We start from the raw sequence: 18,314 nt of genomic DNA on the forward strand, positions 1-18,314 counted from the left end.
GTGAGAGGCCCGCATACCGCAAAAAAAACAAACAAACAAAAAAAAACTAAAAAAGGACTCATATACCTTCAAATAGGGTTTTTTGAAATTCTAGTGACAGATACTATCATTTTGGAAAGTGTTACGAGGCAATAAATAGAAATTGGAATGAAAGCGACTCCTCACCACCCTCCTCCCTCCAGATTCTTCAATATTTTTTCTGGAAGACGGAACAATTCACCTGGCTGTATGCCAAGCTAAAATCAAACAGGATAAGGAACAATTTGCGTGTAGATGATTTAGCCTTCCCTGCCACAGAAACAGAGAGCTGTACTCTTCCCCACCTCAGGCCTTATAAAAGGTCTATATTTTATTTATATAAATAAGGTAATGAAGGCATTTCTACTCAGCATAGTTTATTCTACCTCCCCAATCTTTCTGTACTTGTGCTTAAATCAAGATACAAGCATGGCCTTAGTGCTAGGGGGAAAAAAAAGCAAAAATACTGAACACTACCAAAGGAAAAAATTACTTCATGGATGTCAAAGGAGAAATTTTTAAAACTCATTTTTAGCCTCAAAGAATTTTTTTGAAACAATAACAACTATGATATGACTCAGTATAAAAAATATTATGCTAAGTATGAATTAAGAAAAATTCACATGCACAGAGATGAAAATGTAATTGGATTTGTCATTTCAAAGTATTAATGCTGGGTTTGCAGATAATAGAGAATGACATTCTCCTAAGCGAATAAATAAGTTAGCCAAGTAAGTAAATGCTGTGTTTCTACTGTAAGGAAATACATGCACCAATGAAGCAACCTTTTCAGCACAAAAGAAATTTAATACCCAGACCACATGAAAAGTGATCGCTATGGGAATAGCACAGCTGTTAAAATCCAAGTCAGTTTGTATTAAATCGTCCAGCATGTTTATGTAAAGCAGGACTCTCAGAATGACCACCAAGGGGAAATAATTTTGCTAACAAAAAAGTAATACCTATAATTAATTTAATGCTTACAATAAGTGTGAAAGAAAAATGCAAAGCTATTCTCTTTCAAAGAATATAAGGGGCCTCAGCTAGCTGGTATGCTTGTGATCCTTTTGTAAACAGTATCTAAAGGGCTAATTTAATTAGAAATAGAACAAGAAAAAATGAGTGTTTGCATTTCACTTAGAGAACCCAATTATCGTTATTTCATTGACTAACCAGATTTACATAAAGCCACAGAAAAACCTCTGGCACCGGTGCCAAACAATTTCAATATGAAAATTAATACTGCCAAGTTATTTTGAGACCAATTAGCTTAGCCATTCAAAGAAAAAAATGTGCTCCACTGAAGAGCACGTAATCCTAAAACCTGCATTTCTGAAGACAGAAGTGCACACAGATGTCCTTGAGGCCCTGACTCAAGAAGATAGAAGATGCCTTAAAGAACCTACAGAAAAAAGGAACTCATGGATAACTACTAAGAAACAGCTTTAAATCTCAACAGAGACACTTGGGATGCATAACGATAGAACAGGAGCTTAGTTTACTTTTGAAGAAAAGAGAGAAAGAGTTACTCTAAGTTTTTGAGCACCTAAAATTAACCAAATTTATCAACATTGTTTGTCAAATCTGAGTTAACTTTTTTTTTGGCCGTGTCGCACGGCATGAGGGATCTTAGTTTCCTGATCAGGGATCGAACCCGTGCCCCCTGCATTGGAAACTTGGAGTCTTAACCACTGGACCACCAGGGAAGCCCCCTGAGTTAACTTTTTAGAGAGACTGACTGGTCACGATTGTGCTTCTCATAAGACAAGACCCAGGTAAAGTTTTCAAAGAAAGCTTGTCATCTCAGAGTGGAGAGACTATCCCTAGAATTCAATCCCTTTCAGAGTGCCAGATGTAGGCTACACAGCAAAGTCCCAAATTATAACTGAGAGGCCAGAGTTTGGGATTAATGACCCCAATGCTATTTTGCATAACACTTGAACATGAAAGTCTTATCAAGAATCATGAGTTTTGGGCTTCCCTGGTGGCGCAGTGGTTGAGAGTCCGCCTGCCGATACAGGGGACGCGGGTTCGTGCCCCGGTCCGGGAGTATCCCACGTGCCGCGGAGCGGCTGGGCCCGTGAGCCATGGCCGCTGAGCCTGTGCGTCCGGAGCCTGCGCTCCGCAAGGGGAGAGGCCACAACGGTGAGAGGCCCGCGTATCGCAAAAAAAAAAAAAAAAAGAATCATGAGTTTTAAAAGCCCAGGTTAAATCACTGGGCATTAGAAGGCTTAAAGAGGTATCCAAAAGGAAATCAGCTATAACACACAGTGTACATGTAAAAATAACTCACACTATCTCAAAGCCTATTAAAAAATGAGATGCCATCACTGTAGTTTTGAGATACATCAGCCGTTTCCCATTACAATGGAGGACATACCAGCTCTATTTTTAGAGCCTCTGGAAAGATCAAAGCTGAATGGGCCCTTTTATTGGCTCCCCATCCAGGGCCCTAATCTCTGTTTACTCTTTCTTTGTCATTATGTAGATCTCCGAAAAGACACACCACCAGGACCGCCTGCTACCCCTCATCCTCTGAGTAACACTGAAAAATTGCTCTGTGACGGTCGGTATAAGCGAGGAGCTCTCTGGGGAGGAACAGAGACGAGTAAAGTTCAAATTCGAGTCAAAATTACCATCGTGCTTCAAGTACTGATACAGAACTATAGTAATCTAATTCAGTCTCTCTCTCTACACTATAAACCACACTTTCTCAGGCTGGTTTCTCTGTGAGAATGAATACAGATCAACGCAAACACCATCCTTCCTGGTTTGGCATGTTTAGGCCCTCCCCTCCTCCACAGAAAGCCCTCAGCTGGTTTCAGTGCCTCTGGCTAGTAAGGCTGAAGAGCTCATTTTAAACAAGTCCCATGAATGTGGAACGACTTACTTTGGAAGAACAAGCTGTACATTTGTCAAATGCCAGGCTGACAGGAAGGACATTATCAAATCGCGACAGAAATCCTCGTATCTAAAAACAAACACAACAATGCACATCAGGCCCAGGATGACACTCTTGGTACAGATTAACAAAAATGAAGTTCAATGTGGATATTTTCCCTCGTACTATATAATCAGTTTGAGGAAGAACTATATGAGGTCTTTTATTCCATTAAGAACTGGTCTACAAGCTTTGCACATATTTGAGACCTAAACACAAACTGACTCCAAAATGTAAAAAGAAAGCTGTAAAATCTGAAGTATTGTTTTCATAAACATCTTCAGATATATAACCAGTCAACTAGTTTATTATTGACAATTCTCATGTATGTTACAGTGAATACAGGACAAGTGTGCATTTTTAGGATGTGGTATTGGGTGCGGCCTCACTAGGTAAGAAGGGCGGGGGACTACAGAAGGCAGAAATGGTCCTAAATATAGATCCAGTTACTTGCCTGAGTTGGAACAGACAGGGATAAAATGGAGCACATTACCAAGTTTATGGGGAAACAGCGCCACCTTGAGCACCTCAGTTATAATTTCTGAATTACAACTCATTTCCATTTACGGGGTATCAGTTATAACCAGGTTTCGCAAACTGTGACTTAAGTAATTCAGACACTACACTTCCAGAACTACACTGACACCAAAAGGGGACTTTAAACTGTTACATATATCATTTAAACATTATTACTCAAAATATGTACGGTGAAATCTCTAAAGTCTCCATAGGACTCAACATTTAATAATAAGCCAAACACCACCAATCTTCTCTTGAGTTAATTTATTTGATCTTGACAACTACCCCACTGATGAAACTCCAGCTGGGAAGGGTGAAGCATCTTGGCTCAGGTCAACAAAAAGTGACAACGCTAAGATTCAGAAGCGGGCCCCTGATGCCAAACCTGGCCAGGCCCTGGCCTGGGCTCCCTCTCTCCTTCCTTTCCCTTCCCTCCCTCTCAGGACAGCACAGCTTTTGTATTCAATGTGAGGGCTCACCACACATTTAACAGCCTCACCTGAATACAGCAAAAGAACCAACCACCCCCCCCACCCCGCAGTCCTTGTTGCCTTTAGCCACCCTACCAGCACTCCCCCAAAACCAAGGAAAACCTGGCGGACTCTTTAAAGAGACAGGCTTCCTTCTGAGCGTGGGCAACTCCACCTTTAAGCCCACACTGCAACTAGTCTAGTTACATTTGCATACTTATTGCTGGAAGATCTAACCTTAAAGGAAACGCCTATAGCAATCTTTTAAATGTTGTTATCTATATGTTATGAGATTTCAATGTAATCCAAAGACAAAGGAGTGTTTGGTAGAAATGATAAGCTAGATAGCTGGGATAAGTTAGCTGGCCTACTGTGAACCTTTGAAAATGTGACAATCTTTAGTTCTCTGTATCTTAGGAAAGTGGTGACCATTTCCTAATACAGTGCTTGAGGCACAAGCAGGGTCCTAAGTTTGCTCTCCAGGTCACCAAAACAAGAGAAGGCAAACCAGCAGAAAAGACTATAACGGCAGGTCACAAATGGATATGTTGAGATCCTCATGAGATCTGGAAGTTACAGGCCCAAAGAATTCTCATAATGAGTCTCCTTCTATCTCAATGGCTTTAATATTAAATTTACCTAGGAAAATATTTATCATATGTAGTATATTTTCCATTAAAATGCTCACTGATATGGCCTACAGGTTAATGTCTCCATACAGGCTTCATGAAAAGGTCTCCTGATTCTCTAGTCTCTCACACAGGTAATAAACTTTCTTTGTGTTGTGCAAAGAAATACTGGTATTTTTCTCTGCTAAACTGTTCCACAATTGGAGGTGCGGAGTTAAAGGCGAAGGGAAGGGAGACAGTAGACCCAGTTAGGAGCAGAAAGGAAGGGAGAAAAGGGAGAGGAAGGAAGGAAGGAAAGAGAAAATATAAACCAAAAACGCAGGTGGTGAGCAACAGAAAGGAGCCGAAGTGAATGGGGTGGCCAAGCAGGGGCACCCACACCATTGTTTAGCACCCCAGACAGCTCTTTACCAGGAAACTGACTCATTTTCCCAGGAAATGAAGTAGAATAACATCTGTGTGTGAGGCCTTTCTAATTCCCCAAGTTGGTATCAGAAGGCTCAGAACTCCACCAAACTAATTCCAGTTTTAGGAAATTTAAAAGAGGAAGGCCTGTTCTCACACCAACTGCGACAGACTCCTAACAGGCACCTCCACAGGTGAGCTCTCTCCCTCCCACTGAATCCAACACTCTGCTATGGATTAATTTTCCTAAGACACAGCCCTGAGGTGTGTCACTTTTTTATCAGCTTCCTAGAGCTGACCAAAAAAGCAGAGAATTCCTCATGCTGGCACTCAAGGTCCCCCCTAATCTGGGCCCATTTTGCCTTTCTGATCTTTTCACAGGCTTCATACAACTACTAAGCTCAAGTACAACGTCCCTCCCAAAGACATTCCTGCGTTGCTGACCTTGCCTCATGCCAGAATTCTGCGACTCAGAGCTCTTCCTTTGGGAACCAGCTATATAACCAAATCTACATCTTCCATAATAGTCACTCAAGCTCAAACACACCTCTTTCATAAATACTCAATCCACCCACCACTTGACTTAGAGATAACGCCTTCATTATTCGAAATCCTTCTTTTTGGTATTTATCACCAAAATAACTTATGTAATAGTTATTTCTTTAAAAAATAACAGGTTTACTGAGATAAAATTCATGTACCATAAACTTACTTTATACAATTCAGTGGCTTTTAGTATATTCATGGAATTTTGTAAACATCACCAATACCTAATTTCAGAATATTTTCATCACCCCCAAAAGAAACTCAGAACCCTTAAAAATTAGTCCCCATTCTCCACTTTTCCCAAACACTGGCAACTACTAATCTACTTTCTACTTCTATTGATTTGCCTAATTTGCCTATTCACTACAAATGGAATCATACGTGACTGGCTTCACTTACTATATTGTATCATGTGTATTTCATTCCTTTTTATTGCTAAATACTATTCAATTACATGAATATACCATATTTTGTTTATTCACAAGTTGAATAACTTTTGGGTATATACATAGAGCGGCATTAATGGATCTCAGGTAACTATATGTTTAACATTTTGAGGACCAAAGTGACTGCACCATATTACTTTCCTGCCAGCAACATACGAGGGTTCCAATTTCTCCACCTTCTTGTCTCTTTCAGGCAGCCATCCTAATGAATGTGAAGTGGTAGCTCACTCTGGTTTTGATTTGCATTTCTCTAATAACTAATAGTGTTGAGCATTTTTTCATGTGCTTCTTGACCATTCATATTATCTTTCTTCAGAGAAATGTAGATTCAAATTCTTGGCCAAATTTTAAGTTGGGTTTTCTTTTTATTGTTAAATGTTAAGAGTTCTTTATATATTCTGGATATGAGTTTCTTTCAGATATGATTTTGCAAATATTTTCTCCCATTCTGTGGGGTGTCTTTTCACTTTCTTGATGGGTGTCCTTTGAAGCACAGAACTTTACTTTCTTGATGTCCTATTTATTTTTCCTTTGGTTGCTTGGCCTTTTGGTATCATAGATAACAAACCAATTCTCACCCAAGGTTAAGAAGAGTTAGTATGTTTTCTTATTTAATAGTTTTAGCTCTTACATTTAGGTCTGCAATCCATTTTGAGGTGTTTTTTTATATGGTGTGACATTAAGGGTGCAAATTCACTGTTTTGTATGTGGAAATCCAGTTGTTCCAAATCTTTCCTGAAAAGGGCCTTCTCCCCCCGTTTAATTGGCAAGAAACGACCATAAATGTCAGGGTTCATTTCTGGACTCTCAATTCTATTCTGTTGATCTATATGTCTACCTTTATGACAGTACTACACTGTCTTGATTATAGTAGCTTTGTAGTAAGTTTGGAAACTGGGAAGTATGAGTCTTCCAACTTTGTTTTCTTTTTCAAGATTATTTTAACTATTCTGGGTCCTTTGCCTTGCCAAATGAGTTTTAGAATCAGCTTGTGTAATATAATTACTTAAAAAATTATTTTTTAATCTCTCTTGCTTTTAGAGGGCAAGATATAGGTTGAACTATTTGCATCTGTCCATAGCACAGTGATTTGCTCATAACAAACACTAATTATTAATTATGAAATGAGTGGATGAGAAAAAAACACAAACAACCCAAAGCCAACCAAATTATTCACACCTGAAGTATTCAGAGGAAACACATCCCAAATAAACCACAAGAAAAACTCCATCTTACCACCATTCACACCTTTCAGGCAATATGAAGCCCCTCCCCATCAACAACTCTTTAAATCCCCTGTATTACAAATGCACTGAGCTTCCACAATATGCTCTGTATTCCCTAAAATCTTACAAGAAATGCATAAAATTTAAAGAGCAGAAGTTGCTACTTAAAATTTTAGCACCTTCCTTAGACATGCATAGAAATCCCAGAGCAAATCTAAAATCCAGGCACCTGATGCAAAATCCTAATAAATATATTCTACCTATTTAGAGAGGCCAGGCACCAATTCACAATCAAAGAAGTTATAAGGATTTGTCCCTTGCTTGGGTGGAGAAAAATTCACCATCACCCTCCTACTTAGAAGTGTGCAAAGTATATGAAACAATATGCTCATTTGGTGTTTTTCGAAGCCTGCCTGATCAGAAGAATCCCCTGGAACCTGTCTGAAAAGATCTGAAGTAAGGCCAGAGCATCTGCATGTTTAACAAGAGCCCAGGTGATTCAGAGCCTTTGGAAGAAGATGCTTTCAATTACCAAGCTCATTTACCCGTTCCCGTGGTTTAATCTATACACTCAGCATCACCTGTTGGATGTCAGAAAGCAGATGGAAGCAGTTAGCAAGCCTCTCCCTCCTTTTCACGGTTTTTATGCATAGCACCACCACACCCAGCTAATTTAGCCACATCTAAATTAACATCTAAATGACAAGATTTTATAAAGTGATTTCTCCATCCACTCTAAGGCCTCTTGACACGGCTCAAGGTACAGTCTTCCAACTTTGGGGACTACACACAGCTTCCTCTAAACCCTTATTGGATTATAATATTTGCTGTCAATCTTTCCTTACAGGAGGGTAAGTATTAAACAGCTATATTTAAAAAATTTAATTCGACCTATTATAAAAATAATAAGCATGACAGAAAACAAAAGAGTAAACAAAAAAATAACCCGTACTCTCATAGCATATTTACTCCTGTTTTCCTATTTTTTTAAATATATTTAAATACTTAACTTCCTTTTAAACAGCCTCCCGAATACTACTGGCTTCTCAATCTCTCCCCTCCCTAGAGGGGGAAAAACTGCCAATTCCACAAACACACACACATGCGCCTCTACTAGAGGGGCCAAACTTTGCCTGCCTCGCTGCATATTTTATTTTCTAAATTACATTGATGAAGTTTTTTTTCCCTCTTAATGCTGAAAAGAATAAAGAAGATATTAAAATGGCCTGTATGAAAATCCAATCAGTGGTTGCCTGGGGCTGAGGGTGGGGATATTACCATAGAAAAGGCACAAAGTCAGTTTTGGGGATGGATGGAAAAGCTCTGGACCTCGTTTGCCGTGGTAGGGGTCATATGCAAGTGTACACACTCGTCTAAACTCATTAAAATGCACGCTTAAACGGGCACATTTGACCGTACATAAGTTATGCCTGAAAAAAGGTGACTAAAAAAAGTTCATAACCTCATTAACATTTTCCAAACAATACAGAAAGGTACAAAATGAAAGCATAAAGTCCCTATTGCCCCCAATCCCTCTGCCTCAAAAAAACAAAAACAAACAAACAAACAAAAATAGCCCCTCCAGCATCAGTTTCCAATGTAGCCTTCCAGGGAAAGAAAAAGTGTTTTACGAATAGACCAGCTCTACAACATGCGTCTCTTTGCTACCCCCCTGAATACTTATTTATTATTATATATATTTTTTGCAGTACGCGGGCCTCTCACCGCTGTGGCCTCTCCCGTTGCGGAGCACAGGCTCCGGACGCGCAGGCTCAGCGGCCATGGCTCACGGGCCCAGCCGCTCCGCGGCCTGTGGGATCTTCCCAGACCGGGGCACGAACCCGTGTCCCCTGCATCGGCAGGCGGACTCTCAACCACTGCGCCACCAGGGAAGGCCCCCCGCGCCCCGAATATTTAAAAACCCCACCCGGGAAGCTGGGAGAAGGACAATTACCTGCGGTTTCCTGGCTCCCTTCCCTCTCTTCACCCCCAGGCCCCAGAAAGGGCAGAAGGAGCTTGAGTTGAATCCCCGTCTTCAAACACCAGCGAGGCGCATGGTTGTACTTGCGCTTGGCTAGTGAGGCCTCACGCCCCCTCACCCGGAAGGGGCAGAGATGAGCGCAGAGATGACGCACAAAGCCTCAGAGCCAGGCCTATATAGGCTCCCGGCCTCCCTCCTCCCTCGGGGCGGTTCCCAGGAGGACAGTGGGCGGTCCCGGCCGGATTCATTAGGCGCACCTGTGCGCACTTAACTAGCGTCCAAAGGTTGGAAGGCAGGAACACCTGTTTGGGGGTGTGTCCTAGGGACTAGGAGTCCAGGGCCCTTTTGGAAAGAACCAGGGCCGGTGGGAGCACAAAACTCAAAAGCCATGATCAACGAGCAGGATTTGGTCCGTGTTAACTTGACGAGTCATGTGCTTTGTCCCATAGGATGCCATCAAGAAACCATCTTTATAGAATGAAGTCGTTGTTCTCAAACACCTAACGTCCCTGGAGGCTGTCATTCAGTGGATCTGGAACAGGGCTGGGAAATGTGTATTCTAGAACGGCTCCCGAGGGGATTCTGATGCACCATCCCTGGATTAGGCTGTCTTCCACTTAAACGCTCAAGGACTCCAATTCTATGCCCACATCCTCTGTTATCTCCTCCGGTCTATTCTCTGTACAGCAGCCAAACCTGATCACGTCACAGCTCTGCTTATGACTTTTCAACGGCTCTCCGCTGCCCCTGGGGTTAAGATGGCCTGTGAGGTCCTGCCTCTCCTCCTCTTCCCCTGTGCTCTCCCAATTCTCTATGTTACAGGGACACTGGTGGCCTTTCAGATTCTCAGACTCACCCATCTTCTCCGCCTCTCCTGTGCCTCCCCTGAAGTGCTAACCCCTCTCCCTTCTCCCTCCACAGAAATAACTGCTCCCTCCTAACCTTGGAAGCCGTGCAGGAGGGCATGTCCTGACATCCTGTGGAAATGGTGGCCTAGGGGACTGAGCAGAGGACCAACATCTGCTACGTGCCATCCCTGTGTCTGGCTCTCTGGAGTGTTTTCACATACTCACCTCATGTTGCCCTCACTACCATCCTGTGACTTTCCCCTGTATTCTAGATAAAGAAATCGAGGCTCAGGGAAGTGGCTTGGCTCGCCCAGGATTCTACAACTACCAAGTGGTAAGCCAGGGGTCTGAGTTCTGTTCCTTCTCTCCAAAGTCTAGGGGGAAAGGCTGAAAATCAAGGAGGAGGTAAAAAGAATGGAAGAAAGAAAGAGAAAACCAGAGGAATTAAAAAACAAATAAACACCCCCTCAAAACCAAAAACTCAATATCAAGATGGCTGCCACCAGGGTCTGAGTGGATTAAATTATCTTCAGTCATTTATGCCCAGTCAGCTACAAAATAAATAGATCAGGAATAGAAACGGGTCTCTTCCATTCTGGGCAGCCCCTAATGGTGTTTACACCTAAGCTGAGTGAAAGCGGCTTGAGCCCCAAGCCCACCTTGAGGTGGGAGATAGATGGGCTCCAGGTTAGACATTTACAACTGGCCTTCTGTTAACATTTCATGGGGCAGGAAAAAATGGGCCTTCAGGCCGGACACTTACAACTAGCCTCCTGTTTGCATTTCCTGAGACAGGAGATAGGTGGGCTTCAGGTTAGACATTTAAAATCAGCCTCCTGTTTGCTCTCCGAAATGGAAGCAATGACAGAGACAGGGTAAAAAGCCAAGCTTTGTCTCTTGTGGATGCCTTAAGATAAGTCATGGCAAAAATGAAGAGGGGCAAAACCTCGTTTGAGTAAAGGATCAAGGGATCTCCGCTTCGCCCCTCCTTGGGGCAAGGGAGACACTACACATGTGTAGAAAGGCTCCTTGGGGTTCAAAAGTCAGGGGACAACTGCATGCCATGGTGACTCTTGCTTCTCCCAGATGCCTTCACATCAGGGTCCATCTCGACTGTGGGGTGCCTGTGCACCTAAGGGGAGGGTCCTGAGACAAATTAGCCAGGAGGGGACAAAGCAAGATGATTGGCCAGAAGGGAGACAAAAACCTGGAAAACTGCCCCCTTATAAAGGATTTAAACTTCCTAAAGGCGCTACTCTCTCTCTGAGTTCTCCCGTGCATCTTTCTGCACGTACTTTGCTTTTCCAATAAACTTCCTACTTTTCTCTTTACTTTCTGCCTCCTTGCCTGAATTCTTTCTTGACAAGGCAGGCAAGAACTGTGGGTTTAGGCCCTAGCTGCTGGCCTCTGTGGTCTAACAGTTAGGACTCCCGGTCCAGGGACTAAGAATATTGCTTCCAGCTACTGCTCACTGCTGCTTGCTGCAAGTTGCCGCTTACTGCTGCGTGTGTCCAAAATCAACCTCCCCTGGATGGGAAGTGAAGAGCCAATGCCCAGAAATAAACAGCCATTGTGAGAAGGCACAGTTGCAGCCACAGCAGAAACCTGCTGCCTTGACTTCACACCGGTTTCCAGCAGGCCTGGCAGTATTTCTAGAGCTTGGAGTTTGCATAAATAAGAGCTAACTCCAAACTCCGCATTGCTCTTGGATGTTGCAGAGAGGCTTAACCAAATTCAACGCCAAAATAAAGTTTAGCAAATGCAAAACCTCAGGCGCACCACAGAGGTCTTTGTTTCAGACAACAGCTTCAGCTACCACCACTGACCCACCTCTCACTGTCAAACAGGGGCCACCAAGGGGGAGAAGCAGCAAGCTGGAAATGAGCCAGTGCCATCCTTAGAAAAATAGTGCAGGATGGAACGAATCCTTCCAACCCCTCCCTGCACACTCACGGCTTCCAGATTTCTACGAGATTCCTTGTAACTTCCTTTTTAGGAGGCGAGATAGGCGCCCACTTTACCATTTTAATTAAAAGTGAAAGAGGAAGATAAAAACAACATTTACAAATGTCCCTTATGTGGCCAGAACTGTACTAATGTAATTTAATCTATAATGTAATTTAATCTGTACATGAATCCCAGTTGTTTAGTATATTATTATGCCCATTTTAGTAAGTTAAAATATGAAGTTCAGAAAGGATCAGTAACCTGCCCAAGGTCACACAGTGACAAGTGGCAAGAACCGCCTTGAACCCTTTTGTCAAATGGATGAAAATGAAATTAAGAGGCAAAGCTGGGATTCTAATAGGATCTGTATGATCACAGAGTCTTCTGGTTCCCTCCCACACGGGCCTCCCAAACAGGACAGCCCCATTGGGTGAGCAAAACTCGTGGGGCACAAGTGACGTTCTTTACCTGATAAGACTATGCCCAAGTCCTCTTGGGCCAAGAGATGCTACCTGAGACGCTCTGGAACTCTGGCACTGTGTGTAATTTATCCCCCACTTTGTGTGCCAGGAGCAGGGAATGCCCCTCTGTTCTTCTAGGGCCTTGCAGGCAGGGAAGCCCAGACCTTGTCGGATCTTGTACCCAAATCCCTCCTGAATTCAGGGGCCTCCCCATTGGAATGAGACTTCACCACATCTGAGTGGCTGGTACATCCACCACCTTAGAAACTCCAAAGGCAAGTGGAACCAAACGCTTGTGCTGCGTGCCGGTCACCGAACTTCTCTGAACCTAATGGCGCTTTGGCACGGCGTCAGCGTTTGGGGATCATCTGCTGCAGGGATGACTGGAGGGAGGGGGAAGGGAGGACGAACAGGTCACAAACCACAGTAGCTGAAATGGTGGAACAGCAGACATTTGGGCTATCTGTTCTTCCTGCCCTTTCCACTGCCATCAATTCGAGGGGTACAGAATCAGAGGGGGAAGGAGACTCCTTCTCGGGCTACGTCTCAGGAAATACGCTCTTAGGGCTTATCTTCTTAACCTCCTTCCTCAGCAGTCAGTCCATCCACACCCCCAGAGGCACACTGAGGTCAGCATTTCAGAGCACGGTAACGAGACCTTATTGAAAGCGAATGGCCTGAGGATTTGTGGGGCACAGCCTGTGCAGACAGGCCGAGGCTTGGCTAGAGACCACAGCTCTAGCTCAGCTTTCGTCTCACTGGGAGATTTCCCAGGCTGGTCCCTGCCCAGGTCCTGTCCTAGTTTGGGCTTTGTTCTACTCTTCTGAAAGTAATGAAAACAAAGAACTTGAAAGCCCAAGAGAACTATGGGGTTGGCAAGTCCAAACCCCTAGGAGGGGTGTACCCATCCAGGGTCTTCATTCAGTAGTACTTGAGGACCAAGAGTCCATTTGCCCAAAGACAAAAAATGTGAACTGCCTGGTCCATGGTGGGATCAAAGCAGGCTGCTATATTCATGACCGTGGTTTTCAGACAGCTACTGAACTGCCACGAGGCTTTTCGTTCTCTGAGGGACATGCAGTCAAATGAGCAGCAGCTACATCGGCTGTTAATTTCTGTCGCATTTCTGTCTCGGCAGCCTGCACACCAACTTCCTGGAGACATCAGGAGTGGCCTCTACATTCGATAACTCCTGCACTGTGCCTCCCACCAAAGAACCAGAAAAAGGGGTCTGGCCTCACAGAACAGTCACCACCCCAGAAGCGAGGAAAAGACAACCCCACCATCTTTTTTTTTTTTTTTTTTTAAATAAAAGATCCCACTTGCTGGGAAGCAGAGGGAATAACAGTATGCGCTAAGATCTACAGTGCAAAAATTCTCTCTACCAAAGAAGCCAGACTCCAAAGACCGTGTATTATATTATTTCATTTACAGAAAGTTCAAAATTAGACAAAAGTCTCCCAAGGTGTTCGGAGCCAAGAGCTGCGTGTCTCTGTGTGGGAAGGAGGCGGTGATAATTGAGGAAGCATGGGGGGATGTCAGGGTACTTGATAACACTTCATTTTGATCTGTGTGCTGGGTACATGAGTGGTGTTCATTTTGTGAGAATCCAAGTTGTATACTTAATGATTTGTGTGATTGTGTATATTTTATATATAGATAAAAATGACAAATTAAAAAGCCATTCCCTTTATAGGCAGAAAGTGGCTTATACTCATTGCTGCCTGCTTACAGAATCCCATCCACACACAGTGGGCCAGGGACTTTTTAAAAAGAACAAACCCATAAGCCTATTTTCTCACCTTCAAATGGTTTTTTCACGGTTTTCAAATGCAATAAGAGGTTGTTTCAGGCTGAATATCACTGAATTTCAGAGACTAATCAAGCCTTTTTCTGCACTTGGCCAATCTCTGGATAAGCCAAATTCTGCCTGTGGTCCCACGGAGAGATGGACTAAGTAGTCCTCAGGCCTCCCAGGTCTGACACGGGGGAGAGCTGAGACGCAGAGAGCATGGGTGAAGTTAAGCAACTTTCCCCGGATTACACAGTGAGTTGCTGGTGGGGGGCCTTGTGATTCTCCGTCCAAGGACTATCACTTTTCTACTACATCTCATTCCACAGGGGCCAATTAATAAACCCTCTCCTTTGGGGAATGGAGAAAAAATGAGCACAGGGAACGTCACTGGCTATTCTCTGTATACAAAGCACACAAAGGGGTTTACCGAGTTCCCCTCCAACAGGAAGTCATTTGTCTCAGAGAGCCAGGAAAAGGAGGGGGTAAGTGCTGAGTCTGCATTGCAACACAGCCCAGTGTTTTTGTGGAAACGGTGGTCCCCTAATCAAAACACAGTTGCATAAATGGACTCACTCCACTTCAAAAAGAAAAAAAAATAAGAAATTTAAAGCCTTATAAAATAGGGACCACACAACCCTGACTAATTTTAAAGTTCTTTCTCCACTGTCTTTTTTAGAAAGTAGCTAAAAATAAAGGCTTGAAACTTGAAATAATGTAAGCAAGTAATGACACACACACACGCACACACACACATGCACGCACTGGGCTTTTCCCATATATGGCTGCATTATTCTTCAGACTTTGAAAAGGCCAAATGAAGAGATGGCCAACAACCAAAATAATCCTTCAGACATTTGAAAACGAGGAGAAAGAACTAGAAGAGTGGGTGAATGACAAACAATTGCAAGGCTCCATGGGGGTAAATAACACTGAGAGGGATTAGTTGCCATAGTACTTTAAAAACATGGGCACATGCATTTTGACACCAGACCCCTTCTATAAAGAAACTGTTTTGCCCTCTGGCCTCAGCACTGAGAAAACTACAACTGCGGTAATTTAACATAAAGGACTTAAAGAAGGAAACCAGTGCAGGGGCATGACTGAAAATTTAATTAAGGCCCTTCTCAGCATGAAATCTGTAAAGGAGATGAGGGCACATCTCAAGGTCAGAAGAAAGGGAAGGAGACATGTGAAAAGGGATGAGGGTGAGGATTCAAATGAGCACGTCCACAGCAAAGGTTGGCTCTGGAGGACAGCTTCTTCATGGGGATGAGGGGGGCTTATTACAGGGCCTAGTGGGTCCTACTTGAAGGGTTTCTGAAGAAAAGATTAACCCATTCATGTCAAATAAATGCCATCTTGAGTGAGGCAGGCTGGAAAAGTCACATTTGCGTGGTGTTGTGTGCTTTACCAAGCCTCGTCATAGACAATCCTGGACACAAGGTAAAGCACCTGCTTTTACTGATACAGAAACTGAGGCCCAGGGAGGTAAGTGACCTAACATAAATCCATGACAGGTGACATAGTGCAAGTGGCCCAGAGCAGCGATTCGAAGCAAACTCTCCCAAAATGCAGGCCGGGGCTATTTCCACTCACAAAACCTCAGAGGCAGCCCTGATCAGAGTGCCGAGTTTAGGTATGGATTTCGGCATATCCACTACCTCTATGACCGTGGACAAGTAATTTCCCCTCTTCTGATTCAGACCCTCAACCAGCAAATGACAGGGCAGGTGTGCATAGGCAGTGAGACAGACGAACGCGACCTGCCTGAGTTACCCCGCTCTCTGCACGCGTCTGTAAGTCTGGGGACTTAAAAGCCCCCAGATGGGACTGTCGGGTGCTCTCACTGCTCCCCTAACTAGACAGCCTTCCTGCTACAGACTGAGATACACACACGGAACCCAGAGAAATGATTTCCAAAAAGACCAGAAGACCTCCAAAAGCATAGTGTCAAAAACTGGTGAAGAGGCAACACGAATTTAACATTTTCATCCCACTGCTTTCTTTTTTTTCTCTCTCACTCTCTATGGGTGGACCTTCCCTATGATGCCTCAGATTCTTTTTTATGAAAAGACATCCCACTGTCTGGTGACACTGTGCACTTCTAATGGCCTTCCCATGCACGCCCAGAAAGGCTTCTATCATTTGGCTTCTACTATTTATTATTTCTTAATTATTATTAAAGAGTCAGTAATAATAAACAACAGCAACAAAACTAGCAGCACCATTTACTGAGGGCTGTGATGTACCAGGCACTGTCGCTGAGCTCTTTCTATATAACATCTCTCATCTCTACTGCTAGCAGCTGAGGTTGGTATTCTTGCCTCCATTCTCTAGATAAGAAAACTAAGGCTCAGATAAGTTTAATGACTTGGCCAAGGAAGGCCATCTTAATAACTGCAGGGCTGGGATTTAAGCCGCTGTCTGGTTGGTTCCAAAGCCCGTTCTCTCTTGTTCTACTCCATCACGAGGCCCCTAGTCAACATGCTAAATGCTAAATCAAGACTCTGGGTAATGCTGCTTGTTCAGGATTTCTTCTCATCACCATCCTGCAGAATGGGATCTCCTCCAGGTGCTCATAAAGAATTCCCACTGAAATTCCAGGGAAGCTGGAGGGTAGACAGGGTGGAGAAGAGGTGGGCTGGGATGACCCCAAATACTTTCCCACTGCACCACTGGGATCGGGCCCAGAATTGTGATTTCATTCCCAGTCACTAACCTGGTGAGGCACGAGCCCGAGAGAGGTTGGAGGCTCATTCATGCGGTCGTCACTGCTGCTGGCAATGGCGTAGCCCCTGAGAAAAGGAAACCATTAGAGCTGTTCATTTCATAAAAATCTATGTTTGATTCCTGTGAGGACGATCTGGAGGAGGTCCACATAACATTTATAAGGATAACTGAAACACCCCTTCCTAGGCAGCATAAGCTAGGGAAAAAAATCCCTAATTTCCCTGGGAGGAAGGCAGAAGAATAGTTTAAAAAAAAAAAAAAGCTTGTGTTTTAGAGTCAGAAAGACCAGAGCTTGTGAGCACAGGCAAGTTGCTTAATTTCTCTGTGCTTCAGGTCCATCACCTATAAAATAGGAATAAGACAGTTGTGAGAAATGAATTAGGAATGTTAGATAAATTGCCAAGTGCAACATCCAACTAATGTTAATTCCCTTCTCTGAAATAGTCTTGTAAAACACCACAACACATTGTTGAGTTGAATTGAAATTTTGAAACAGAAAACCTTCCAACCTTAACTTGCTGAGGTGATGTAAATGCTACCACGATGGAGGAAGGAGAAAGAAAAGCGAGGGATTAACTGGGCAGAACGAATACTCCCTCCTGAATAACAGTCTGATGTTTACTTATGTTACAGAAGAGACGTGACACAGACCCTGGTTTTAGCCTATGACCAAGGCACATGTGGCAGACAGAGGGGTCAGTGTCAAGGACTCAGAGCCAGCTCTGAAAGATTTTAACCCAAATGCTTCCTGTCAGGGGGCCACAATAAACATAGGTGCCAGGAGGATGACAAAGATGAGAGGAAGACAAAAACAGCTGCTTATTTTCATTTAACTCTGAAGCATCTATACTGTTACGTATGCTACCAACATAGTACAGAGGCTGTCTTTTCAACTTCAGAGAAGAACTCTGAGTTACACAGTAAATAGAATATTCATGTTGATTTCTGAGAACTGGAAAAACAAATCTTTCAAAAATTCAGTTCTTTCCTGCCTGTATTACAAACAGCATAGCAGAGTGATTAAAAACAGAGTTTGGAGCCAAACTGGGCTGTGCTTAATCCCAGCTTTACTACTTATCAGCTATGTGAATTTCAGCAACTTAGTTATCTTCGCTATGCCTCAATTTCCCCATCAAAAATGGGACAGATAAGAGTTCTTTCCTAATCTGTTTGCTATGAGGATTAAATGAATTACTATTTGTAAAGTGCTTCGAATAATGCCTAGCACAACGTAAGCACTATGTAAGCGTTGAAAATAAGATAAATCACAGTGTGTTCGTCACACAGTCAGGTGTAAATACCTGTTTGGCTCCAGTCTGCCTTCACTATATCACACTTGACAGCACGGTCTC

General features: G+C 43.4%; 1 protein-coding gene across 1 annotated transcript in view; it reads right to left on the reverse strand.

Moving 5' to 3' along the window:
• Nucleotides 1-18,314, reverse strand: part of ATG7 (autophagy related 7) — a gene marked incomplete at its 5' end in the record, with an annotated part of 223,312 nt that overhangs the window by 154,130 nt on the left and 50,868 nt on the right. The window contains 2 exons of the mRNA XM_079713922.1: nt 2,909-2,989; nt 16,952-17,027. Of these exons, the coding sequence (XP_079570048.1) occupies nt 2,909-2,989; nt 16,952-17,027 (157 nt within the window). The remainder of the gene's footprint in view (nt 1-2,908; nt 2,990-16,951; nt 17,028-18,314) is intronic.

The sequence above is a fragment of the Hyperoodon ampullatus genome, assembly GCF_949752795.1.
Source record: "Hyperoodon ampullatus genome assembly, chromosome: 10".
Lineage (NCBI taxonomy): Eukaryota > Metazoa > Chordata > Mammalia > Artiodactyla > Ziphiidae > Hyperoodon > Hyperoodon ampullatus.